The sequence below is a fragment of the Corapipo altera genome, unplaced genomic scaffold (genome assembly GCF_003945725.1).
Source record: "Corapipo altera isolate COAL_440 unplaced genomic scaffold, ASM394572v1 112, whole genome shotgun sequence".
Taxonomy (NCBI): Eukaryota; Metazoa; Chordata; class Aves; order Passeriformes; family Pipridae; genus Corapipo; species Corapipo altera.
The window spans coordinates 10196176-10218372 of NW_020884899.1; the positions used below are offsets into that span (position 1 = coordinate 10196176).

At 38.8% G+C, this 22197-nt stretch overlaps 1 protein-coding gene across 15 annotated transcripts in view; it reads right to left on the reverse strand.

Moving 5' to 3' along the window:
• Nucleotides 1-22197, reverse strand: part of DAB1 (DAB1, reelin adaptor protein) — a 434644-nt gene that overhangs the window by 24804 nt on the left and 387643 nt on the right. For 11 of the 15 annotated variants that reach the window (XR_003528595.1, XM_027648959.1, XM_027648964.1 and 8 more), the window contains 5 exons: nucleotides 13993-14124; nucleotides 13288-13407; nucleotides 12657-12695; nucleotides 11271-11336; nucleotides 6870-6929 (listed from right to left, as the gene is read on the reverse strand). Coding sequence is in view for 14 of the 15 variants with exons in the window: in XM_027648959.1 (XP_027504760.1) it covers nucleotides 6870-6929; nucleotides 11271-11336; nucleotides 12657-12695; nucleotides 13288-13407; nucleotides 13993-14124 (417 nt within the window). In the remaining variant the exon portion in view is untranslated. The remainder of the gene's footprint in view (nucleotides 1-6869; nucleotides 6930-11270; nucleotides 11337-12656; nucleotides 12696-13287; nucleotides 13408-13992; nucleotides 14125-22197) is intronic. The other 4 variants (XM_027648972.1, XM_027648970.1, XM_027648966.1 and 1 more) reach the window with 3 other exon arrangements.

Here is a 22197-nt window from a genome sequence, read left to right on the forward strand (position 1 = left end):
GGACTCCAGCACTGCCTGAGGGCACACTGCAAACAGCCATGGGACACGTGGTGGCTTTCTTTAACAGCAGATGGGAGAGAGAAATGATGATGGGAACTCAAACTTCCACTTGGAAGCAAAACTCCACTTCTAGACTGTGACAGTAGAGATAGCACTGAATGCTTTCAGGGAATAAAGTTAACAATGGAAGGGAATTAGATATAACCCCATATTTACTATTTTAAAAGAATTGCAAGGCACAGTTATACAGTTGTATCTACTGCTTTTCAAAACAACAGGTGACTGGAGCTATAACCAAGCTTGAGAAACAAGTTATTTCTATCTTCATTACTGAATACCTTGCCTTCATGGTATTTTCCAAACCTTGAAATCTCCTGAGTTTCAGCAGGTAAAAAAGCCAAGACCTGTGTATTTCTGTACTTAATAATGTAGAGTAGGATTGAATGAATCTGCAATAATTTACAACAGCTTCTCCCCAAACTGATGCCAAATATACACAACACTTTCCTCAGACCTATATTACCTTAAATTTATGAATAAACCCCAAATTGTGGAAATGATATAATTTAATGCATACAGTGATGCAGAAGAGGTAAAGCCATAAACTTTACTACTTAGAAAGCAGACTGCCTGTGAATAAACATTTTACCAAATTACTGTGAGCTGTAGGGCTCTGAGCAAATCAAAATGTAGTGAATCAACACAAGGTGCAGCTGTCAACTTAATGTATCAGCAGCCATCAGACAAAATCTGCATCAGTCATATTAAAAAAAAGACAGAAATTCACTATATGTAACAAAGCTTTATGCCACAATCAGTGAGATCAATTACACTCTTTTCTCCACTTTGGAGAATATCAAAAGGTCCAGAATATTATCCCAGAAAATGCACAGGAACCAAGGAAAGTTTAGGAACACAAATACACATGGAGCCATTAGACATGTGACCCAACAGGCTGGATAACTGTGAGGGGCCACTGAAATGTTTGTCATTTATTTATATTGCCTCAGTTCTGTACTAAAATACAAATGTAAACTCCCACACACATGGCAGCACCCATGTGCCCTATATCCAATAAGAAAACTGTGTCACCAGGGCAAAGCCTGCAGCTTTTGTTTGCCTCCTTGTTTCTTGCTGTTTGAACAGTACAGAGAGAGAACACTGGAAAACTGATCAAGGGCAGCTCTGCTGGATTACAGCTTTCCCACACTATGTGATTACGTCCCAAAATCCTAAAGGATTGCACTAGGAAGCAAATTCAATGCTTTGATAGCATGTAATCATTCCACTGGCAGAGCAGGGTTTAGGATCACATTGGGTGAATGGTATTACCAATGCAGGAATGGAAAGCCTGCTAGCAGGACAACTCCTACAGATTAAAAAGAGCTCAAGATGTGGTCCACAATATCAATTTGGCATAAAAGAACTAGGACATTATATTAAACTATTTAATTATATTAATTAAACTAGGACATTATATTCTCATCTGTGAAACAGCATTCCTACACTGACTGCTAAAACCTGCTATTTGACTCTCCAAATATAAAATAAGGGATGGACTGAACCCTGAAGTTTGCATGGGTACATTTTCAATGCTCAGAAAATATCCAGATTAAGATTCTTAATCTTAAATAGCCTATACACTAACAACAGATTAATTCAAACATCTAACCCTCTGGATTGTTGGAAATCAGACTCTGAATTCAGGTTACCAGCTTTCTAAGTGTACTTGCTTTACCTAACAATGCAAGAACAAATTTTCAAGATTCAGTTGAAAAATCCCTAATTTTGAGCTCAGGTGCTAAGACCTATATAAATCATGTATTTAACACACATGAAGAAACTTCATCACTTTATGTTACAGATGCTATAAACTGGGAAGACTAAGGAGAAGGACCTGGTTTCTGCTTCCTATGCCAATAAAATTTTTATTAAGGAATAAAGCACAAAATATCCCCAGAAAAAAATAGGTTTCTATGAAAAAAAGAATAAATGATAGAAAGTCAAACAAAAAACTATAAAGACAGATTTAGCTATTAGAACTAGTTAGCAACTAACATTCCACTAAGTATAGCAGCTACAAGCTTATGGTTGTGATCTCTGTAAGACACCCCTGTCAGTGTTCCAGTGGAACACTTCTATGACTCTATGATTCTAAAAAAAAGCAAAGGCCCACCAAAACATCAACTCATGCCACAAGACATTGTCATAACAAATTAATATATCTGCAAATTTTGCAACAAATAGCTGTACCTGTAAAAATGCATGTCCCACACTGAAATATTAAACCTCATACATGGAGTTTAATTGAGTGTAACTGAGTCAGGACGGTTGAACACAGATGTCTCTTTTAGCAAACATAAATAAAACTGGACAGCATTCTCATCACAGATGGTCAGAGACTGTATCTGTGCACTCTCTTTCTCCTCACATTTGAGAATTTGGTCCTGAAAGCTGGATTGTGGAGGCTGAAGATGATGCAAGTCTGCAAGTTGCCTCTGCAGAGCCACTGATGCAAACTTAGGGAAAAGCCAGACCTGTAAATGGCACTGTAATCCCAGCCAGAGTTAAAACTGAGCTTATCCCAGTCAGAATTAAAACTGAGCTTTCCCAAACACAGCGTCCTAATTCGGGCAGAATGACCAGGCAGATCTTATGGTTTCTAAACCTGAGTGTGCTCAGGTCCAGCTTCATCTGCTCCTCCCTGTCCATTCCACCCTGGTTTAATACTCTCCATGTAGTTGGCACCAGCCAAATGAGTGCCTGCATTGTAAGACACCAGTTATAGTGCCTTGGATCTTTATACAGCAGTAAGATGAATTGTTTGAAAGCCTTCATAAAATTGTTAAGCAGACAGTTTAGATTTTGATGAGAAGAGAAGGTTTTATTGTGATGTGACTGACAGTCTCTGTGAAGGGTATTTACAGTCTGACTCTTGTTACTAAAAACACTGTGACAGGTAGAACTTGATGTGGATGTTTAATGGGAGATGAAGGGAAATTATAACAAAAAGAGCTCATTAAACATTTCCATTTTTTAGAACAGTTAATTTCACACACACAACTAGCATTTCTAAGCAGAGTGTGCACCACTTAACACAAGTTTTTTGGGGTAAGCTTGCTTTCTTTGTCTGGCTTGATGATTACTCTCAGTGAACGGAGAATAGGAGAACTGGTCTAAGGAAGGAGCAGAGACAAAATAAGAATGAACACAAGAAGTCCAAGTTGATACAGGAGAAGGAAGAGATACTGGGAGGGAACTGGATACCGTAAAAAGTGTGCGTTAGGAGCTGAGCTGCACAGCCGGCAGAGGATCTACAGGAGAGCAGGATTTGCTGGGAACGGATACAGCAAAGAGACGGGGAAATACAAGAATCATATTGAGTAAGCAATCTTTTCATCCCAATGTCAGAGAAGTGACTTGGCAACCAGCCACCACTCATAATTGAGTTCAGCGGGTAGGTTCAAATCCTGAGATTTGAGACTCATTCCTTTCCGCCTCATTTGCACCGTATTTACATTACTTGATATCGGAGATCATGAGGAGCCAGACTATAAAGTACTTTGGTACCTGCTGACAAATGGCCTCACACAGTGGCACAGTATTGTGTAGGTACATCAGCTATCTCAGTGCATGCACAATGTTCAATACTTCTGCTTTGTGGCACTACCAGGAAGATGCTCTCTATCTTCAGCCTCAGTGGGATCCCCCATGCATGGAGAAATATTTGCCCAAGGTTGTCATAGGAAGATGTATCTTACTGAAAAACCAGTGTGAATTACGCTTCCCAGCTTCAAAGCAGACTGAAATGGGGATTCTGGCTTTCAGTTTTTACACTGTGGTGAATTTAACCTCAGATAAGCCTAACTTTTAGAAGCCATCATACCTGCAAGTCATTTAAAATTCATACGTAGCCAATGAAGAATGAAATCTAGACAAATGTTTATTTCCACCTGAGAGGGACATGTCATGCAGACAGAAGGAATTTCATAGAATCAGAGAATCACAGAATGTTTTTGGTTGGAAGGCACCTTAAAGATCATCTTGTTACAACCGCCTGCATTGGGCAGGGACACCTTGCACTAGACCAGATTATTCCAAGCCCTGTCCAACCTGGCCTGTGAAGTGCCTAATTCCCTCCACGGGCTACAGAGAGTCAAGGCTGGAGGGCACCTAAATGACTACTTCAGCATCCCTCACTTTTCAGTGCACAGACTAGAGGTAACTTGCCTGGGAACATACCAGAGGAAAACAATCCTAAAACGGAAGATTGATCTCTGTCCAGGGAATATGGGCAATTCAGTTTGAACTCAACCAAAACTTGCTGCATTGTTATTAAGCATTGAATTTATTGTCAGAAGAGAGGATTCATGGTGCCTGAAACCTATCAGGAGCTACAAAAGGTTTCTCACTTCATTCATCCATTATGAAATTACTGAAAGCAAGACCTCCTAATAAAGAAAGTGTCCTTACACGTTTAAACCAGGTAGATGAGCTAGATTATTTGCCCTCAGACTGAATTTTAGAGGTTTATATAATAATGACAGCTATAAATCGAAAAAAAAATTATGGCAAGTGTCTCAATGACAGAGAGTCTCATACATGGAAGGATGAGCAATAAATCAGATGGGCAGTGGAATATTAAATTGCTAATTTTAAGAGCTATTGCTCTTTTTTTTTTCTTTTAATACATACTAATATAAAAAGGTGAAACAGAATTTCAGCTACCTCTTTCTTCCTCTTCTCTTTTTCTTCATAAATTAAAGTACATAAGTTGTTAAAAGGAAAAGCTCTAATCCCTTTAAATTTAACCATGAAATAGAAAAAAAAAGTAAGGTGCAACCAGCTTCATGGAGATGACAGATTAAATGTATTTGATGATTACAGAGTAGGTTCCATGTGCCCTGTATCTCAGTCATGCTATTTACTAGGACAGCCTAGTACCAGGTGTCTGCAGACATGACTGCAAGTGTCCTATACACCCAATCCTACTGCAATGACCTAAATTACAGACTATACCCTGAGTAAATCTGAAACATCACTGAAGAAATAATAAAAAAGTCACAGGAAATGTATGGCAGAAGAACTGTAACACTGAACTACATGAAAAGCTATACGAAAAGCAAGTGAAAAATCAACAGCTATTTTGTGCCCACGAATGCCTTAATTAGTTATGCAATGTGAGCTATTTTACTAGATTTTCCCAAGCAACATGACGATGCCTTCGTGCTTCTGGTGGCTTATCGTGAAATATTTATAGCAAGGTTTATTTGTTTGTGCAAAGCCCAGAGATGTCACAATTCAGGCCCCCATCCAGCCCCTCCCCAGCGTTTATCTTTTTTATTCCACATCTCGGTCTCCATGCTCAGCCCAAGCTGTGCAAGTTACCACAGCCTCGTGTGAAAGGAATCACTCTCTACCGAATACAGGCTTCTTTCCCACACTTACAGTAGACTGAAAGTCCTGACCTTTTCCTTTGTTTTTCCCTACTATCACACAAATCCTCAGAAATACTAATTTTCTGTGTAACCAAAGCAATCAAACAATTTCTTGAGGTCTTTATAGCCCAAATTTATATTAAACAGTATAACCCACCCTTCAGCAAGTGCATACCCTGTTGCTAAGGCATCTGTCACTCCACTTCTTCTCTCAATCACTTGTTACCATTTCTTACATACTTTGGGGATTAACTCTTCACCTCTTCAAAATGCCAATACACAGAAAGGGAATGGTGGGTTTGGATACAAGAGTATATTATTATTATTATTTTAATATTTTACTGTCCATGCAAGGCACAGGATACAGAAAATTAAGCTGAATTAAGCTTAGTCTCTTGTATACTTAGAGCACTACAGAAATAATGTATAGCAATACTGGGAGGGATTCTCAATGCACTGATTACAGCCCACAACATACAGGGAAGGAATGCAATACATAGAGAAAAAATTCTGCCATTCAGGAACATTTTGAGTGAGGTCTTTTTGTACACTTAATTTTGCTTTTCCTTTCAGCATTTCCCACAGCTAAACTGATGCCAATTGCACGTACCTCTGCCCTACAACTCTACAGCACTTACTAATCTACCACAGAAGTTGGCTTTATTGGAAAAATAATTGCTTTTCTATGGTATATGTTAGGTTGGACTTTGATACAACTTGTTTGGTTGTTTGGTTTTTTTCCCCAAATGACAGAAAAGTAATTCTCATGCAAATATTCTTTTTTTTTGGTAATATTTGATATGAAGCTCCCTATAAAATCTTTTACCTATCAGCACACGGTATTCACCAGGAAATCATCTGAGAAGAATAGCCATTAAGGCTGCAGAAAATTATTGTAGAGGTCACAATGCTCTGACATACCTCTTCCTAGTGCTACTTCTCTCAATCTCTATTCAGACCTTGCCTCCCCTGCTGTCTGACTAAACCAAGCTGTGAAGAGCACAATATATAAAGTGCAGCTCTGGCAGATCCTACAGGGGAGAAAATGCAGCTCATCCTTGCTCAGAGCAAGACTTGTACAGGTTTGGGTAATACAGGAACCCTTCTAACCCAAGCAGCAACTCATGCATTAACATGTAAAAGGTTCATTGTCGACTCTTAACCACAAATAACACATTTACACATGGTGATTTTCAAGGAATGAGTTGGAGAAGACAGAAAGGAGATTCAAGCAATGAATGAGATGGATATAAGTGACATTACAATCCTGGTTACTCTGCACCAACCCAACCAACCCATAACACAACACTGATAAAAGTCACATCACAAGGAATGTACCAAATGTTACAGACAATAATGAAAGTCACAGAGGCTTCTTTACTGTACAGACTTTCACACACTTTACTTTATATAAACAGGGAAGATACTTACACTTACAGGTTGACTTTTTGGCACATCATAAACGCCTTCCTTCTTTTGGCTGGTAGGAACCTGCAAAATCAAAGGAAAACTGAGGTCAATATCCAAGGAAGTTGGATGAAAATCAGCAACTCATATTTATGTACAGGGTAGTAATTTAATACTAATGAAATCAAGGATGGTTCCTTTCTCATCCCAGTAGCACCAGTAATGGAGAAAATACTGAAGAAATAAAATATCATCTATCTGGTTTTTCTAAGTCCTATAGCTCAGCAGCATTCAGAAAAGAGATTTCCATTATCAGATAATTTTGGTTGCATGAATTCCAGGTGCACTTGGATCTGCTTCCTACCGAAATGGCTGTTTTTTCCATATAACTTGAGAGTTAGAGATGCGAAGTTACGTGATGGAAGTTATGATCAAGTGAGTATCTCATCTTCCCAGAAACACAGAGCAGAGTTACTGATCTGAGCGTAAGAGATGTTTTACCTATGGGTTTAGATTTCTTCCTTCCAATTAATTTAATAATCTAAGTCAAGAAAAGTCGTAACATGTACCTCTGTAGTGATGGGGCCCTGTGGCTGCTCTATGAGATATTTGGTTATAATGCTGCAGTTTTAATAAGGAATTAATGGCCTCTTGAAGTATGACACAGGAGACATGGACAGAGGACAACCCACTTAAAAAACTTTGGATGAGCTTTTAGTTGGGCCAACAGTCATGATTTACACCTTGGGCATATATAATCTGTTCATGTAAATTCAGCTGCTTTGTTATACAGGGCTGTGCTTGCCCAAGGACCACTGGTTCCCATATTTATAATTTGTGTGTGTATCTCTTTTTCTTCCTAGAAGCACGGAGTGTCTATTGTAAATGACAAAAGCAAAAAGAATAGTAAAAACATTTTCTAAACTGGTACAAATACTCTAAGAAAATCAAGGTTGCTCTTCCACTGAACAGGGCACATAACATATGAAAATTACATTTCAGACATAAGTGAAACCTACTGTTCTCTTGCCCACGTTTAAACACCCCAATCTTCACAGGAAACTGTGTGTCATTAATTCAGTGCACATTGAAGAAGTCTGTTGAGAGCATGAGTGCAGAACCCTCACAGAAACTGAATAACCTTTTCAAAAGACCTCTTCTATTCCTATCCTGAGAATGATTTGCTTGCCTTGGTTTTCTCAAAGTACTGGCCACTTCCACTAAAACCACCTATCACATTAGATATGTGGAACTGGTAACAGTGGAGCAATTCAATTTCATGGCAGTAACAGTCTGTTAAGAGAGAGAGCTGTAAGTGACAGTGTGAGAGCAAGAATCAGGAAGAGTCTATTTAGGAAGTGACTAGAAAGCTGAGTCTTCACAAAAAGAGGACAAGTATAGAAAGATAAACTGTTTCTAAACTTTCATCAGGATCCACTTCTTTTGCTCTCTGGAAAGTTTTCCTTTCAGTCATTCTCCTCTTCCTCCTTCCAATTTTTCTATGAAGTCACCCCAATTTGCACATCTGCCTGCAGCTTACTGTGGAATAAACATTTCCCTGCACTATCAATCCCCCTTTTTTTATTCCAGTTTACATATAGAGAAAAGTTGACTCCTAATACAAGACAGAGAAACTTTTCTGAAAGACATTCTTCTCTCCCAACGTGATACCACCTGTCTTCCTGCTGTTTTTACTTCCCATGTATCATCACGCTTTTTGCATCGCTACTCACACAGGGGGTCCACAAAGGATTTCTGTTTTTCCTTTGATTAACAATACCAGTAAAGAGGTACCAGCACTGCTGCTGCTGTCAGCTCTGTCTGTGACAGGCTGTGAAACATTTGGGTGTATTTGTGTCTCACCAGCAATACAAGCATTGCAATTCAAAAACCCCCTTCTCGGACTGTCAGCTCCTCACGGAGCAGAACTTGCCTCCCCACAGAGACCAGTGCTGCTGCAAAGACAACACCAAACCACCTCACAGAATCCCATCTCCACTTCACCAGAACACCAGGCAAGAGGAGAGATGCTATTAAGCCATCTGACACTAGATGAGAGGATTGGTATGTGCTCAGTGACTGAGTCCTTGCCTAACACATTACAGCAACTTACACAGACAACATTAAAAGAGCAGACACAGAGAGTCTTCCGGGTAATGTATCAAAGAAAGGTGACAGACAGAGAAAGAATGCTTAAAAAGAAAATTGTGACCTCTATTATGCTAAAGAGAAATAGAAATTGTCACTTTCAGCACATATCTTTCATCTGCAATTCCCCACAGGGAATCTTTTCCACCAAGGGAGAAGTGCACACCAGCAAATGAAACGCCACAGCAAAACCAGCAGAAAGATTCGGTGAGGCTGAAGCAAGGCTGCATGAGGTTACTGAGCAGTTACACATGTAGTATGGGGAAGGCTTTGTAGTAAATAATAGAAGCTGCCACAGCTTTGCATCAAACTAAAAAACCCCCACAATGCCAAGCAAACAAATGAAAACACACACACAAGAAAAAAAAGAAAAATAAAAAGAGAACCTTTTCTAATTTGATTTTTAATAGTAGCCTGGATGGTTCTGAGAAACAATTTTATCAGTGATCTGCGTATAAAATCTGAACTGTGGAAACCCAGATTTACAGCAGCCAAGAGCTCATGAAGGCTGTGGGAAGCTCATGGCTACAGGTCAGTCTGTGGCAGCAATGCCTCAGCATCCATCAATTACAACTGATACCACAAAAAGACCCCTGGCTCCCTAATTTCAGCATTTGCTGTACTCAAGGTACTGCCTGTAGTAAATACAGAGGACAATGCTAGACTGCATATAGTCAGAGTATGGCATATTGATCACAGGTATTTTCTGTGCACCACTGTGGGAGGAAACACTTCATCACATCCAGATACTGTCAAATAAAGGCTTCAGCAATTCTCTGGTGACTTACAGGACAATAACACCAGTACCTCGAGATAAGGCAAGACCTCACTACCTGCTTATCATCTTTAATTTCCATTTTAAGGAAAAGAAATTCCTCCAGAATTTCCCCCATAAAGTCCTCCTGTTCATTGGGTCATTCCTCAGAATACAGTTCCAGCTTGTTTTCCCACCAAAGTTTGCTCTAAGATGTACAAACACTGTGAGCAACAGCCCCATTTTGCTTCCTTCCACCAGTACTTCTCTAAAATGTCACTAAAAGCTCCGTACTTTGATGAACAACAATTGGCATTTTTTTGCCTGAATGTAGTTCTCATGGGATTTTTGTTTGCAGCAAAAACCTGACAAATAGAGAAGTAATTTTTTAACATGCTGAAAACAGTCAAACTTTCAATACTGAAAATGTTCAGCCTTAGGCAGACTCTCACCTTGAGAGCTTTGCATGCCTTGGTCTATAGATGCAAAAAGATACATATTCCAGTGGGGGTTGTGGGGGTGCCAGGAGATCAGCAGAGATAGATCAAATGAATCTCATACTAATGATCCTGTAATGGTTATTTTCTAATGTTTAACCTGCATTTCCCTTTCTCACTCAGCTTCTTTCTATTTTGGCTTACAGCTACACTATCCTATCATTTTTTCTATTATCTTTCTATATTTTCTCATTACCTAATACTTTTCCCTTTTTTTTTATTGTTCTATCCTTGCTCCTGTGTACCTTAAAATCTTTTCCTATTAGCAGATCAACCTCTAGCACAGTTAGATGAAATTCTTAATCACTGCTTGAAACTCCTTCCCCTCCACACTAAATGATTTCCTTGAATCACAGGTTTTTTACAGCATACAAAGATTTCTGTCTATCTTCAGATTTGCCTCTAGTATGTGATACAAAATGAATTACATTACATTTTAATAAACCTTGTACTGATCCCTTGAGGATAAATTGAATGACAAAAGATTATTTTATATTACTTTCAATGCAATTTTTTGTCAGGGTGAAGAATGTGAGCTTGGGCTCTAACATAACTTATGCACTCTGAAAATACTTTCCCTGGTCTGGGGGATATCCCTTGAGAACTCTGAGGTTTTGCTCAGTTATTTCCTTGGTTAGCCAGAAAGAAGTGCAGTACCATCAAAACTTCTAGGAATTGCTTGGATGGTCTGGCCTCCATGATATGTACGCTTCTCAGAATAGGTGTAAAAATTTCCAAAAAATTAACAGAAAAAGAGAATCCACTATTTATCACCTTATATGGTGTATTCAAAAGTTTAAGACCCTTCATAAGTTGACAAAGTTAATGTAATTTGTAGAAGCTGAAATGACAAACAACAAAAAAATCACATTGAGACCAGGCAGATAATTCACGTCATGTCACCAGAATGAAATACCAAGACATTTTTGTGATGAATGAAAACTAAAAGCGAACTATATATGAAATGTGCTTTATTAAATGCTTGCAATCGCTGCAATGGAAACACCGAAGGTAGAGATTTTATACCTGATAAATGTTTTCTTCCGTTTCAGGCTCACGGATCGGCTCGTGTCCAGCCTCAAACACAATGTACTATTACACCAGCCGCCAGAGAGGAAAAGTCAAAGATGAAACAGAAGGGAAAAAGGCGATTTGGAATTCCACGTCAAAACAAAGGCAGGCATTAAAGAAACAAGTTCAAAGTACAGGCTGGCAGCAGGACAACCGGTTTGCTGGAAAGCACCAGGTAAGGTTGTTTCATATTTCATAAACCGGCAATGAACAGCCCTAAATCTCCTCTAATGATCATTAGAGCAACTTCCTAGTTCTTTCTCACTAGGGAGACCACCTGTGGCCCAGTATTAATTTTCTGAAGTCAACATGAATTTTGCCTTTTTTACATAATGGCAATTATTTCCACATATATTTATTATCTACGAATAAAAATGCTAAATCCAAGCTGGGAGAACAGGCTGGTGCACATGGAACAGGGCACATGGCAAAAGGCTGTCACAACATTTTTAATTTTCAGGTTCTTGCTTTATTGTGAAGAGTACAGAGTAAAACTCCTGACATTATAAAAGCTGAATAGTAATTTAGGGTATCCTCATTCTTATCATCTTTCTTGCTGCACCTCAGGCACTGTTCAATATTCACTAATGGTTGAATTGGTTCCTTTCATGTGCCTCCCACTGATATGCCTAAGTGGAGGAACACAAAATCCCCAGGAAAAAAAAAGTCAACTATTGCATATTTTGTTTCAGCACAAAACTATGAGAATTAAAGTACATCATTTTCTTCTTCACACTCAGTAGGGTATCAGACATGAATATATTGACATATTTCTGATAATCATCTTTGCTCCCAGACATTTTGCTTGGATGAAACAAGACTTAAATTTCAGATCTGTTATTAAATTGTAACCCAAACACCAACGAGGGAGTGTTACAACATCAATGTCACTGTTGTTTTTTTCCAAATATTCACCCTCTAAATTAAATTCTGGCTCCACAGAAGACAAAAAACAAAATGTCAACTTATTACTATCAAAACGAGATGCCACCTTCCCTAATTCTCAAAGTAGCTTCCCTTTCCAGTTAGAGTTTGAATTAAAAAATGATGACAAATCTAATTTGGAAACTTAAAATCTGGATGTACAAGCCACATTTTAAGTAATATTTACGACACATTAATCCAACTGAACATATTCTATTCTATTCTATACAGATGTATGGTGCTATTACTTACAGCTTAATCTCTAAATATGCTACTTTCTATAAAAATCTTAAAGGTTTCTCACAAGACCTATCTTGATAAGTTTCAAAACATCTTGTTAAAGGTTTTGGCTGTGTTTGAAGATAACATATTCTAGTCATTTCTGAAACTCCAAGGCCATTCAGCTTCAGAAATTACCTGGTATACAGGATCTTCTACATCTTCTTCCAAAATTGTCTACAGCAAAGTAAGAGGACAGGCAGTAAAAGCAAAGAACATAAACAGCAGAGATAAAAGAACTGTACTCAGAAATCAAAGGACAGCAAAGAAATAAGTAAAATTGGCAGGTAAGTATATAGTTTTGTTTCTTTAGGATACAGATAAAGTCACATTAGTGCACAAAGTAACTTTATTCAAGTTTCATCCGAGTTTAACAATCTGCACCTCATTTGCTTTGACTCAAATACACACATTCAGAAATATATTTAACCTTCCCTAAAGTATCAGACACTGTTAAAACCTGACTTACAACACTGACCTTCATTAAAGTTTTCCTTCTGAATTAGAAGAAACACTAGGCAGGAAATGAGCAGATCATTTCCAGTTGCTAAACAGGTTCATCACACCCCAAGTGACAGCTTTCATCACTTTAATCCTACGTCTGAGCTCACGATGGCTGTTGGGTTCACACTGGTCCGTTTGAAGCCAACACCGTTCAAACCCATTGCTGTTAAGAAGTGCTGAGGATGCTCAGTGCCTCTTTGGAGCAACTTGGGGGGATACTTCAAACCAAGCTTTTCTTGGCAGTAGTCTAAGCTTATTCGTGTACCTGGTATACCGCTTGTTCACACTGTTTGTCCTTTTGTGCCTTTTTTTCCATTTCTTCCCTTTGTTTCAGTTCATAGATGAGCTGAAACAGGTCTCTCAAGTCCAGGATTACTGGTTCAGCCTATGGAAGCAAAAACAGGAAGGAAAATTTCTGCATGGGAAAACATACACCTCTTATCCCACCCTGCTGATAGAGCAGTTACAGCATCTCCACAACTGAACTTCATATAGAATTAATTTCTATTTTAGCATCCAGGCTCGGGTTAATTTCTACTGAACTAACTATACTTGAAAATTAATTATAATTATAGTTATGAATATAAAAAGCATTATGAATATAAAAGTCATATGCATGAATATAAAGGCAAAATTATTAGTGGTTTCACATCCAACAGAATTACAGTAGACTATACACAATGTAGGTTTCAATGAGTACAGGAATATAACCAAACTTATCTGCATCCAGTCTAGCTTAGCCAGAAAGGAAAACAATAAAAAATGATCATGAAAAACTGGAAATAGTGAAATACATTCCCTTTTGCCCAAGGTGGTTTCATTAACTTGCTATTTAGGAACATCTAAGCAGACACTCATGACTAGTGTACCAGAATCAGAAACAACCCAAGATTGGCCACTTGAACAGCTTGCTATGAACAGTTTTTTAGTTGAGTTACATGGTAGAAAATGACAGTGATTTGATACTTACTGCCTGGGCTGTTTTTATTGCCACAAATCTATGATTCCCCTCCTTTCCACATACATATCCAAACGCTCGGTGGTCTGTGATATCCTTTGCGATGTACGAAATTTCATGAACTGCATGGTGATGCTGTAGTAGCTATTAAAAAACAAAACAGTAGAGAATTACATCAAAATGTTGAATTAAAACACAGTATCATTTTTCTCTCATCAGTGCTTTACCTGGTTCTCAATTCACCTATGGAATTCAAACAAGCAAACACATCCTGGTATCAAAACCAATTAATATCTGGACTCTTTAAGCCTGTTTTTTTCTCAAAATCCAGACAAACTTGACTCGCTTTAGTAAGTCGACTAAGAGCTTCCACTGAAGATTTTTCTTGGTGTCTTTTAGCGAGATATAATTAAATAAAAAATGTGTTTCCTAGTTATTACCTACACAGCATCCGAGGCACAGAATCAGTATTTGTAGGTATATATACAAGCAGGGGCTGCAGATACCTGTAGCTTCATACAGAATGACTCTGAGGCCAGGCTGCTGTGCAGGAGCTGCAGAGCTACAGCTGAGATCTCCAATATCTCTAAGAATTGGTACCAGACCTGCTTTATCTCTGCAGCACTCAACATCAGCCAGTGAGAGAGGTTTCATTTCAAGCAGTAATAGAACTACAAACAATTATTTTCCCCAGAAAACTAATGGAAATGCAATTATTCAACTTGAAATCATGCTAAATGCAAAAGTTCACATTTTACTTAAAATTTCACTTTGGTGAACTGTAATAATAAAAAGACTCAATTTTGTTTTAAATGTATGAGTAAAACTCTCCTCAAAGTCAGGGCACAAATCTAAGACTCCTGTAAGCATCTCTTGTAGTGTTTCTCACTCTGGCCTAAATAGTATTCTATTATCAAAGTAATAGAGAAGTATTTCTACTTAGAATGATGTCCTTGAAAAGCTTATCTAAAACAATCTATTATTCAATTTCTACCTTCTGATATATTGACCTGCTCTTATATCCTCTAGGGATAATGCTATTTCTGAGAGCAGGCAAAGCCTCACAAAGAATTCTTTTGAGGTCCAGATTCCTGCTGGTTTTGAGAAAAGCACATTTTGAAAACCAGCATGGTATCCAGGCAATCTCTAAACAACCAGTTATTTTTAGAGTTTTGAAAAAAACAAACATTTTAAAATTCAAAAGCAGAGAGGATGTCTGTGTGTGCAAGAGAAAAGGTTGAGCGTGTGCAGGGCAAGTGACAAGCGATGGGACTTCTGTAGGACAGGGAGTGAAATTTGAAAGGAGAGGCAGCCTGCAAGAGATGGATGACTCCATATAAAACAAAAGACTGGACATGTTTCATTTTCATTTCACAGTAAATGGCTCTTAACATCCCAAGATCAAGATTGCTTGCTCGAAGGAGAGTAGAAGTGTTGCCATTGACTTCAGGCAGAACGTGGCTGAGCTGAAGGTGCACTTCAGGCTCTCCCGGTGTGTTAAGCGTTTAAAATTAATGACAGGATCTTACTTAGATAATACAGGGATATTGATTTATTAGAGTTTTTTTGAAAACCAAGTTACATGCTATCTGTTACAATGAAATGAAATGTTCCCATCTCTCTATTCTGCATATGACAGGGAACGTTATCTCTGGCTCCTATTAAATCAAAGTCCTTTGACATTGCTTTATTGATTGCCAGGCAGCATTTTGCACTGAAATTAAACTGTGATCAGATGCCTTCTTTGTGGAATTAAATTTGAAGACCACTGTACCATGGAAGAGTATCGCTCCCAACGTAAGACAGCAGATGGAGACCCTCCAATTTATTTAGGAATCCTCACTCACTATTACACTTTTAATGGTTATGATATTTTACATACTGCATCAACAGAAGTATAAATTAAGTAAAGGTGACTGCAACATTATCCTTTTAGGTATTTTACTGGATGGCATGACTAGGAAGAGGTTTTCATTTGTTTGAGGGATACTACGTTGGAACATACACATGAAATGCAATGTTGCATGCACACATCTGTACTCAAATGTAGATATAAACACTTCTTTGTACATGTTTTTTCACAGTCCTTCATTCACCTAATGTGTCCTTTATACATATTACAATACTCTATTATTTAACAAGTTCCTGATTTTTTGCTCTTGCAAAGCAGAAATGGGAACCCTGTTGCAGTCAGGAGAGATTCACCACTGTAAAATGAAAGATCAGAACTGCATCCCTTCTGTAAATATTTATTTAAGGACTCAGCCTGCCCAGGACCCTGCAGAGCCCTTCACAGCAGTGAAATGTGTGCTAGAGCAAAGGACAGCAGAAGGGACAGCACGAGGAGAAACACCATCTCATTCAGTCACCCAACAGAGACAGACACTTGAGGCTATCTATAAATACTCTTTGCATGTTTAGATCAGATGTGTGTCTGATGCATTTGCATAGATTAATCTGTCCCATTAAATGAGGTCAACCAAAAGAAATGTTATGTTTATCCCTCAGATTGTAACTGCTCACATGTAGCCACCCCCTCACTACTTGATATGAAAGGAAATGAAACAAAAGCCACATAAACTGCTTAGAGCAGAATGGCTGGTCAGTGCTCACAAGCTGATCTGCCCCTCTTTCTCTCCATCCTCTTTTTTTTAATATATTTAGTATTTTCAAGTCTCTACCATGACTAAATCCTGTCTCTAGTGGTCATAAGCACATAAATGAATTATTTCATTACTTGACACCCCTGTATGCCAATGCTGATGGATTCCATCACACACTATTGGGTATTTTTACTATATCTGTGCCGAGAGCTGCTACAAACCATTTACCAATTCTTAAGTGAGGTATCAAATTGTTTTGGAGTGCTGCAGTATGACAGAACAAATTATAGAGAAGACTTAATTTGTATTATGGTTCAATACAGTCAATTACATATTGCAGAGATTAAAAAGTAATTTAACATTTAAGTTTCAGTTGTTTAAAAAAATCCACTGCCTCCAAATTATTTTAGGTCTCCTGTGACTTTTAGTTATTGTTGGAAACAGAGATTTTAAATGGAAGCACAGATAAAGTCTCAAACTGGCTAAGAAGACAATCTTGTGATACACCAGTCCTTCTTTTTGGGCTGAACATGACATCATTATCATATTTTATTCATACACTAGAAAGTTTTTGCCTGGTGTTAAAATTAAGAAGTCCAAAATACCCACCACCATCAAGGCTGCTGTCTTGCCTCTTCTCCTTAAGTTTGCTCTATTCTCTCCCACTGGCCATTATTTTCTCTCCTTGTCTCCATTCTATCGCCCGCTTCTCCTCTTCCCCCAGGTTGCTCCCTGTACATCACACTGAATTGATTTAGCTGCCTCTGAGATCTGTAGCACTTCTAATTTCCCTCAGGCTGCTTGGCACCTATCATAAATTTTTTCACCCCTTATCCTCATCTTGCCCCTTTATTTCCATGCTGCAGCCTCCAGTGCCACTAAATCAATTAAGTCAATCAATTAAGTACTTGGAGGGTCCAGCAATCATGTCAAATATGTGAGTTAGGTGGCATGAGAAAGTCACTGCTTTACTATCGCTATTTCTCTTTTAATGAGGTTGTCTATTTAGTGGAGCCTGGGGCACAGCGTTAAGAGCCACAACAAAAAAATACCCTCCAAGCTGCAAAGCCTTCTAGAAAAGCTGCCCCAGTGAATGCAGGTTCCACACAATATTATATCCATAAGGACAAGTTTCATAGGGACTTAGTCTGCATAGCCTTTCACCTTGAGCATCTAAATGGTGAACCTGGTTTCAGATAGGTGGGATCAACTGGCAGCTCCACCAACAATGGATACTGGGATGTGGGAGACAGACATGGACCAAGCATCCTTGAGTTTCTATCCATGTCTATTCACTTCTACCACTTTTGAAAAAGCAGCAATACACTTTAAGTGTCACATAAAGCTCCCCAAACATCAGTTACCCATCAAATTGCAAAATTTGACAAACCAAAAAAATTGCTTGTACAAACATTTACTACAACATGTGGAAAACTATATCTAGTTTGATGTAGAAAAGGAAGAGAGCAGTTTAGGCTTAGCAAATCATCAAAATGCTGAATTCCTACTAGAACAGCAAGCACTCTTGGAAAAAAGCATCATTCCAATTCAGCTTTCAGAAAGGTCATATAAGACTATTTGAAAAGTAAGACCTACTTGAAACCTCTTGCAGTTATGAAGATTTCAGTATTTGGGAGGCATTTCCTGGCACTGGCCAGGTCAGTTTTGGTCATAAAAAGAGTATAAATGGAACATACAAACAAAGAGTAGGAACTGAACCCTTTTGCTGTAGGAGACTGAACATGTGCTATGTCCTACTCAGCCAAAATGAATAGTCCAATCCTGAATCTGAGGCAGAGCCACTCATGGAATGTAGGCCGAGCAATAGGTTATGGACTTTCTATCTGCAAAATACCTACCCCAAGAACAAGAGTAGAGAAGGAGAACGTAAGCTCTGGAGCATTCTCCAGGCCTGAAGGGACTTCTCAGACAGCGGCTTTTAAGCCTGTCTTCACAATGAGAGAAAATAAATCTGTCTAATCCCTATGCTTCTTCCACACACACTGATTTCGCAGACAATAACCTAAAGAAAGACTTTTCCAAGTGCCAACTACTAAAAGGCGTTTCAGTGCGCAAGCTTTGCAATAAAAACACTTGGCACAAAAAGCTCCCTTTGAGATTATATGCAGATCAAAGCTTGGTCTGTGTATCACAAAAGGGCACATGAAATATGGTGGTGATAAAGAGAAGAATCAAAACAGATTTAGCCCCAGTTATCACAGACTCAGTCCCTCCAGGGGGTCAGCTGTCTGGCTGTGACACAGCACAGCACCCAAAGACGTGTAAATTTAATTTCCTTTTAATAACAGTAACAATAATAAACTCTTAAGAGCCATTCTCTTCCTGCAACCAAGGAGACTGAAGGAAAAAAGATTATGTGACTTCCCAAGCTTACATGGCAACGCACAGCTGAGTCAGGAGGGATGATAGTCAGTGAGGAAGAACATATGTGTAAGGATAAGCACATCTTCAAGTGAAGGGCTACACTCAGCTCAGTCTATACACTCCACTCTAAATAAAGAGAAGCACTTCACAAAAGTACCCCAGGTAGGAGCCTGTTTGGTTGGACTCAGAAAAAGAGCTTAAAAGAGTACTTCAGCCTCAGCTAAAATCCAAATTAATCCTTACCATTTCCTTTGCTCGATGAAAAAAGTATCCTGCTACTGCCTGTATCTTACCTGGGGAGCAAGAGTAGCAAATTTTTAAGAGAGCAGAGGTAAGTGTCCTTGTTGGTGCCTCCTGGGACAGACACACAGGGATGCTCTCGGCTGGCCTGGCACTGTCCTCACCCCAGACCCCCGGAGTCAATTAAGGCAGCAGGACATAGCTTTGCCAGCACAGCAGTCTAATTGTGATGAATGGATCTATGATACTGAGCTAGCTGGATGCTCCAAGAACCTAATTTGTGAAAGAGAACACCACTAAGGTAATAAACTTCTGTCCAGCTCTCATAATTTGTAATAATGTCTGACAAAGACCAGATATGAATTTAGTTATTGTTCATTGTCTTCAGAAGCAAATGTTAAGTTGCTCATGCAGAAGATCCATTTATTAGATATATGAATTTGGAAAGGAACAAAACAAAACTGGAAGGCACATATAGCCAATTTCGTATCTTCACTTCAAAGGCTTTTCAATTTTTTATTGTACCGGGAACAAAAGTAGCTAGTTAAATCCAAAACCCTTGACCAATTACCATTAAGCCCAAGTTATATTTTAAATATGTACTTGCAAATATTGTTTCAGGACAAAGAAAATCCTAAAGGGCAAGGAAACATTTTCATAGAGCTTTGAAAAGACAGATGTGCTACACTAAAGCCGTGATGCCGGGCCTCCCATGAGTCTTGTACTATTTTCTTATTGCTTCTGCATCAGACACAGTCATTGTTTTATCAGAGTGGTTAAAGCAAAGGATTTGCACATCCATACCAAGAAGCAGCAAACCTGACCCTTGATACCAAAGTCAGTGGCCCCACTAAGCCATAAACAGCTCAGCAATGCAATATGCCCAAAATTGCAGCTGAATCTATAGGTTGCAGTACGTTGCTTTCCCTTGCCACCTCACTGTTTCAATGTGCTGTACAACTAACAGTACTTGCCTATAGAGTATTATGACATTCTTTGGGATAGCAGCTGCCCAGTGGCCACTGCTGGGTTCCCAGGGCTGTAACACATACATAGGAGTGTATTCTCCCTTAGCACCCACCTCACCACCTTCTGCAAAACAGTCAGTAGAACAAAATAGCCATAAATATGCCAATATTGCCCTCTACTCTCCAGTGAAAGCTTTCACACAGCTAAAGTGCACCACCTTTGACCATGCCTTGTATTTTTTCCTGATAGACTCTGATGACTGTAAGACTCTTAGTGATTAAATCTTGAATTGGAAGGAGCACAATTACAATATTCAGCAATGAGACAGTTTGTTGCAGCATCACTGAACCTCTCCCTATTTTTACTGTGTTCATCTTTGTAGCTTGTGAATGTCTTTTGAGCAGCCTTTACTTTTTACAAGGTTCTTTTGTTCCTTTACACCAACATTTCTCACCTCCTGAAATGCTTTTGATTTACAAGAACAGCACAAGAAATTCCTTCATACAACTCCTCGGAGATATGGAGGTAATTTTTTTTTGCTTTAACTGTCTCAGATCTTAACTGCTTCAGATTCAGCAAGCATTATCAGTCACCCTCTTCTTGCAGCCTGTGATTTGAAAAACTCATCAGTGAAAGGCAGCTGCTGATTCTCTTGATTTGTCATGCAAACCCCATAAAGCAGAGCTTGCAAAGATCACAAAAACCCTACTCACACGGGCAATGCTAAAATTTAACCTGCACTGAATAGTCATCAAACAACAACTTTCTTGAACCATAAATCTAGTTGCACAGTGTTACAAACTTTACTGGAAAAGGGGAAAAAGGACAAGGGGGATTTATTTTATATTCCTCTATTTATCTCCCAGATACTCTCACTAATTTAGTAAGACTTTAAAGGGGGTTGAGAGACAGCACATGTACAGAGTCAAAACGGATTCTGTGAATTCACAAACTGTGTATAATCAGTAGGTTTGTTGTGTTCATGAGCCAACTGAAAATTGCGCAAAACAGTCGAGAATTTCAGGACACAATTTTTATACCTTTCAAATATAAAAGTGATTTCATAATCAGAAATAAACCAAGGCATAGAAGCAAGACATCCTGTGTTACACAATGAAAGATTGATTTCAGTGGCACAGTAAAGAACTGGACAACAACCACTCAGCCCAACTCTTCCTCTCTAACAGTTTAATTATCTAGTGGCCAATGTACAATTATACAGCAGCAGCTAAAGGTGACATCCTGAAATCTCTCTTCCACAGACACTGGTTTGGTTATGAGAAACTTGAGTTTATCTTCCATATCACAAACAGCTTTTCAGCCTACCCTTCACTACTACTACTTTTGCTGAAATTCATCATCATGAGAAATCCTCCTGGTTCTCAGCAGAGACGTCTGAACTGCTGGATATTTTTTTCCAATGTAGAACAGGCCTGAGAGGCTATGGCAGATGTTTTGAAAAGACTAAGGAACAACCTCTGTCCTTACTGTAAGATCTCAGATTATTCCATAACTGGAGGTGAACAATTGCAGAGCATTCTAACCGTGTTGAAGGTGCTCAAGGCTGTTGATGGACTTGACGTACCTGCTCGTTAGCAAAAGATGACTCTGGAGTGATGAGTTTTACAGTTCAGAAACAGCATCATGAACTACCTATCCTGGTCATAAAGACCATGACATTTTGTTTTCACTCTTCCTGCAGAAGAGAGTAAACCTTTTCCTTTGAGTTACAATTGCACATATAAGCTTCGGACAATCCCATAAATGGGATCATTCATCAATAAATCCTTCATTTGTTCAGGTCCCACAACAGACACTTCACCTTGGATATAAACCATCCATAGCAACATGACAAGTGTGCACAGCACTTGAGCCCTAAGATATGAATAAAATAAAATGTAAAAGGCAAACCTCAAAGAGACTCTAAAAAAGAACAAAGAACTTGCAGGTAATTTTTTGCTCAATTTTCTTTTTTTCCTCCCCCTGCATTATCCCAAGGTAGGAATTTCTGGAGCTGCAC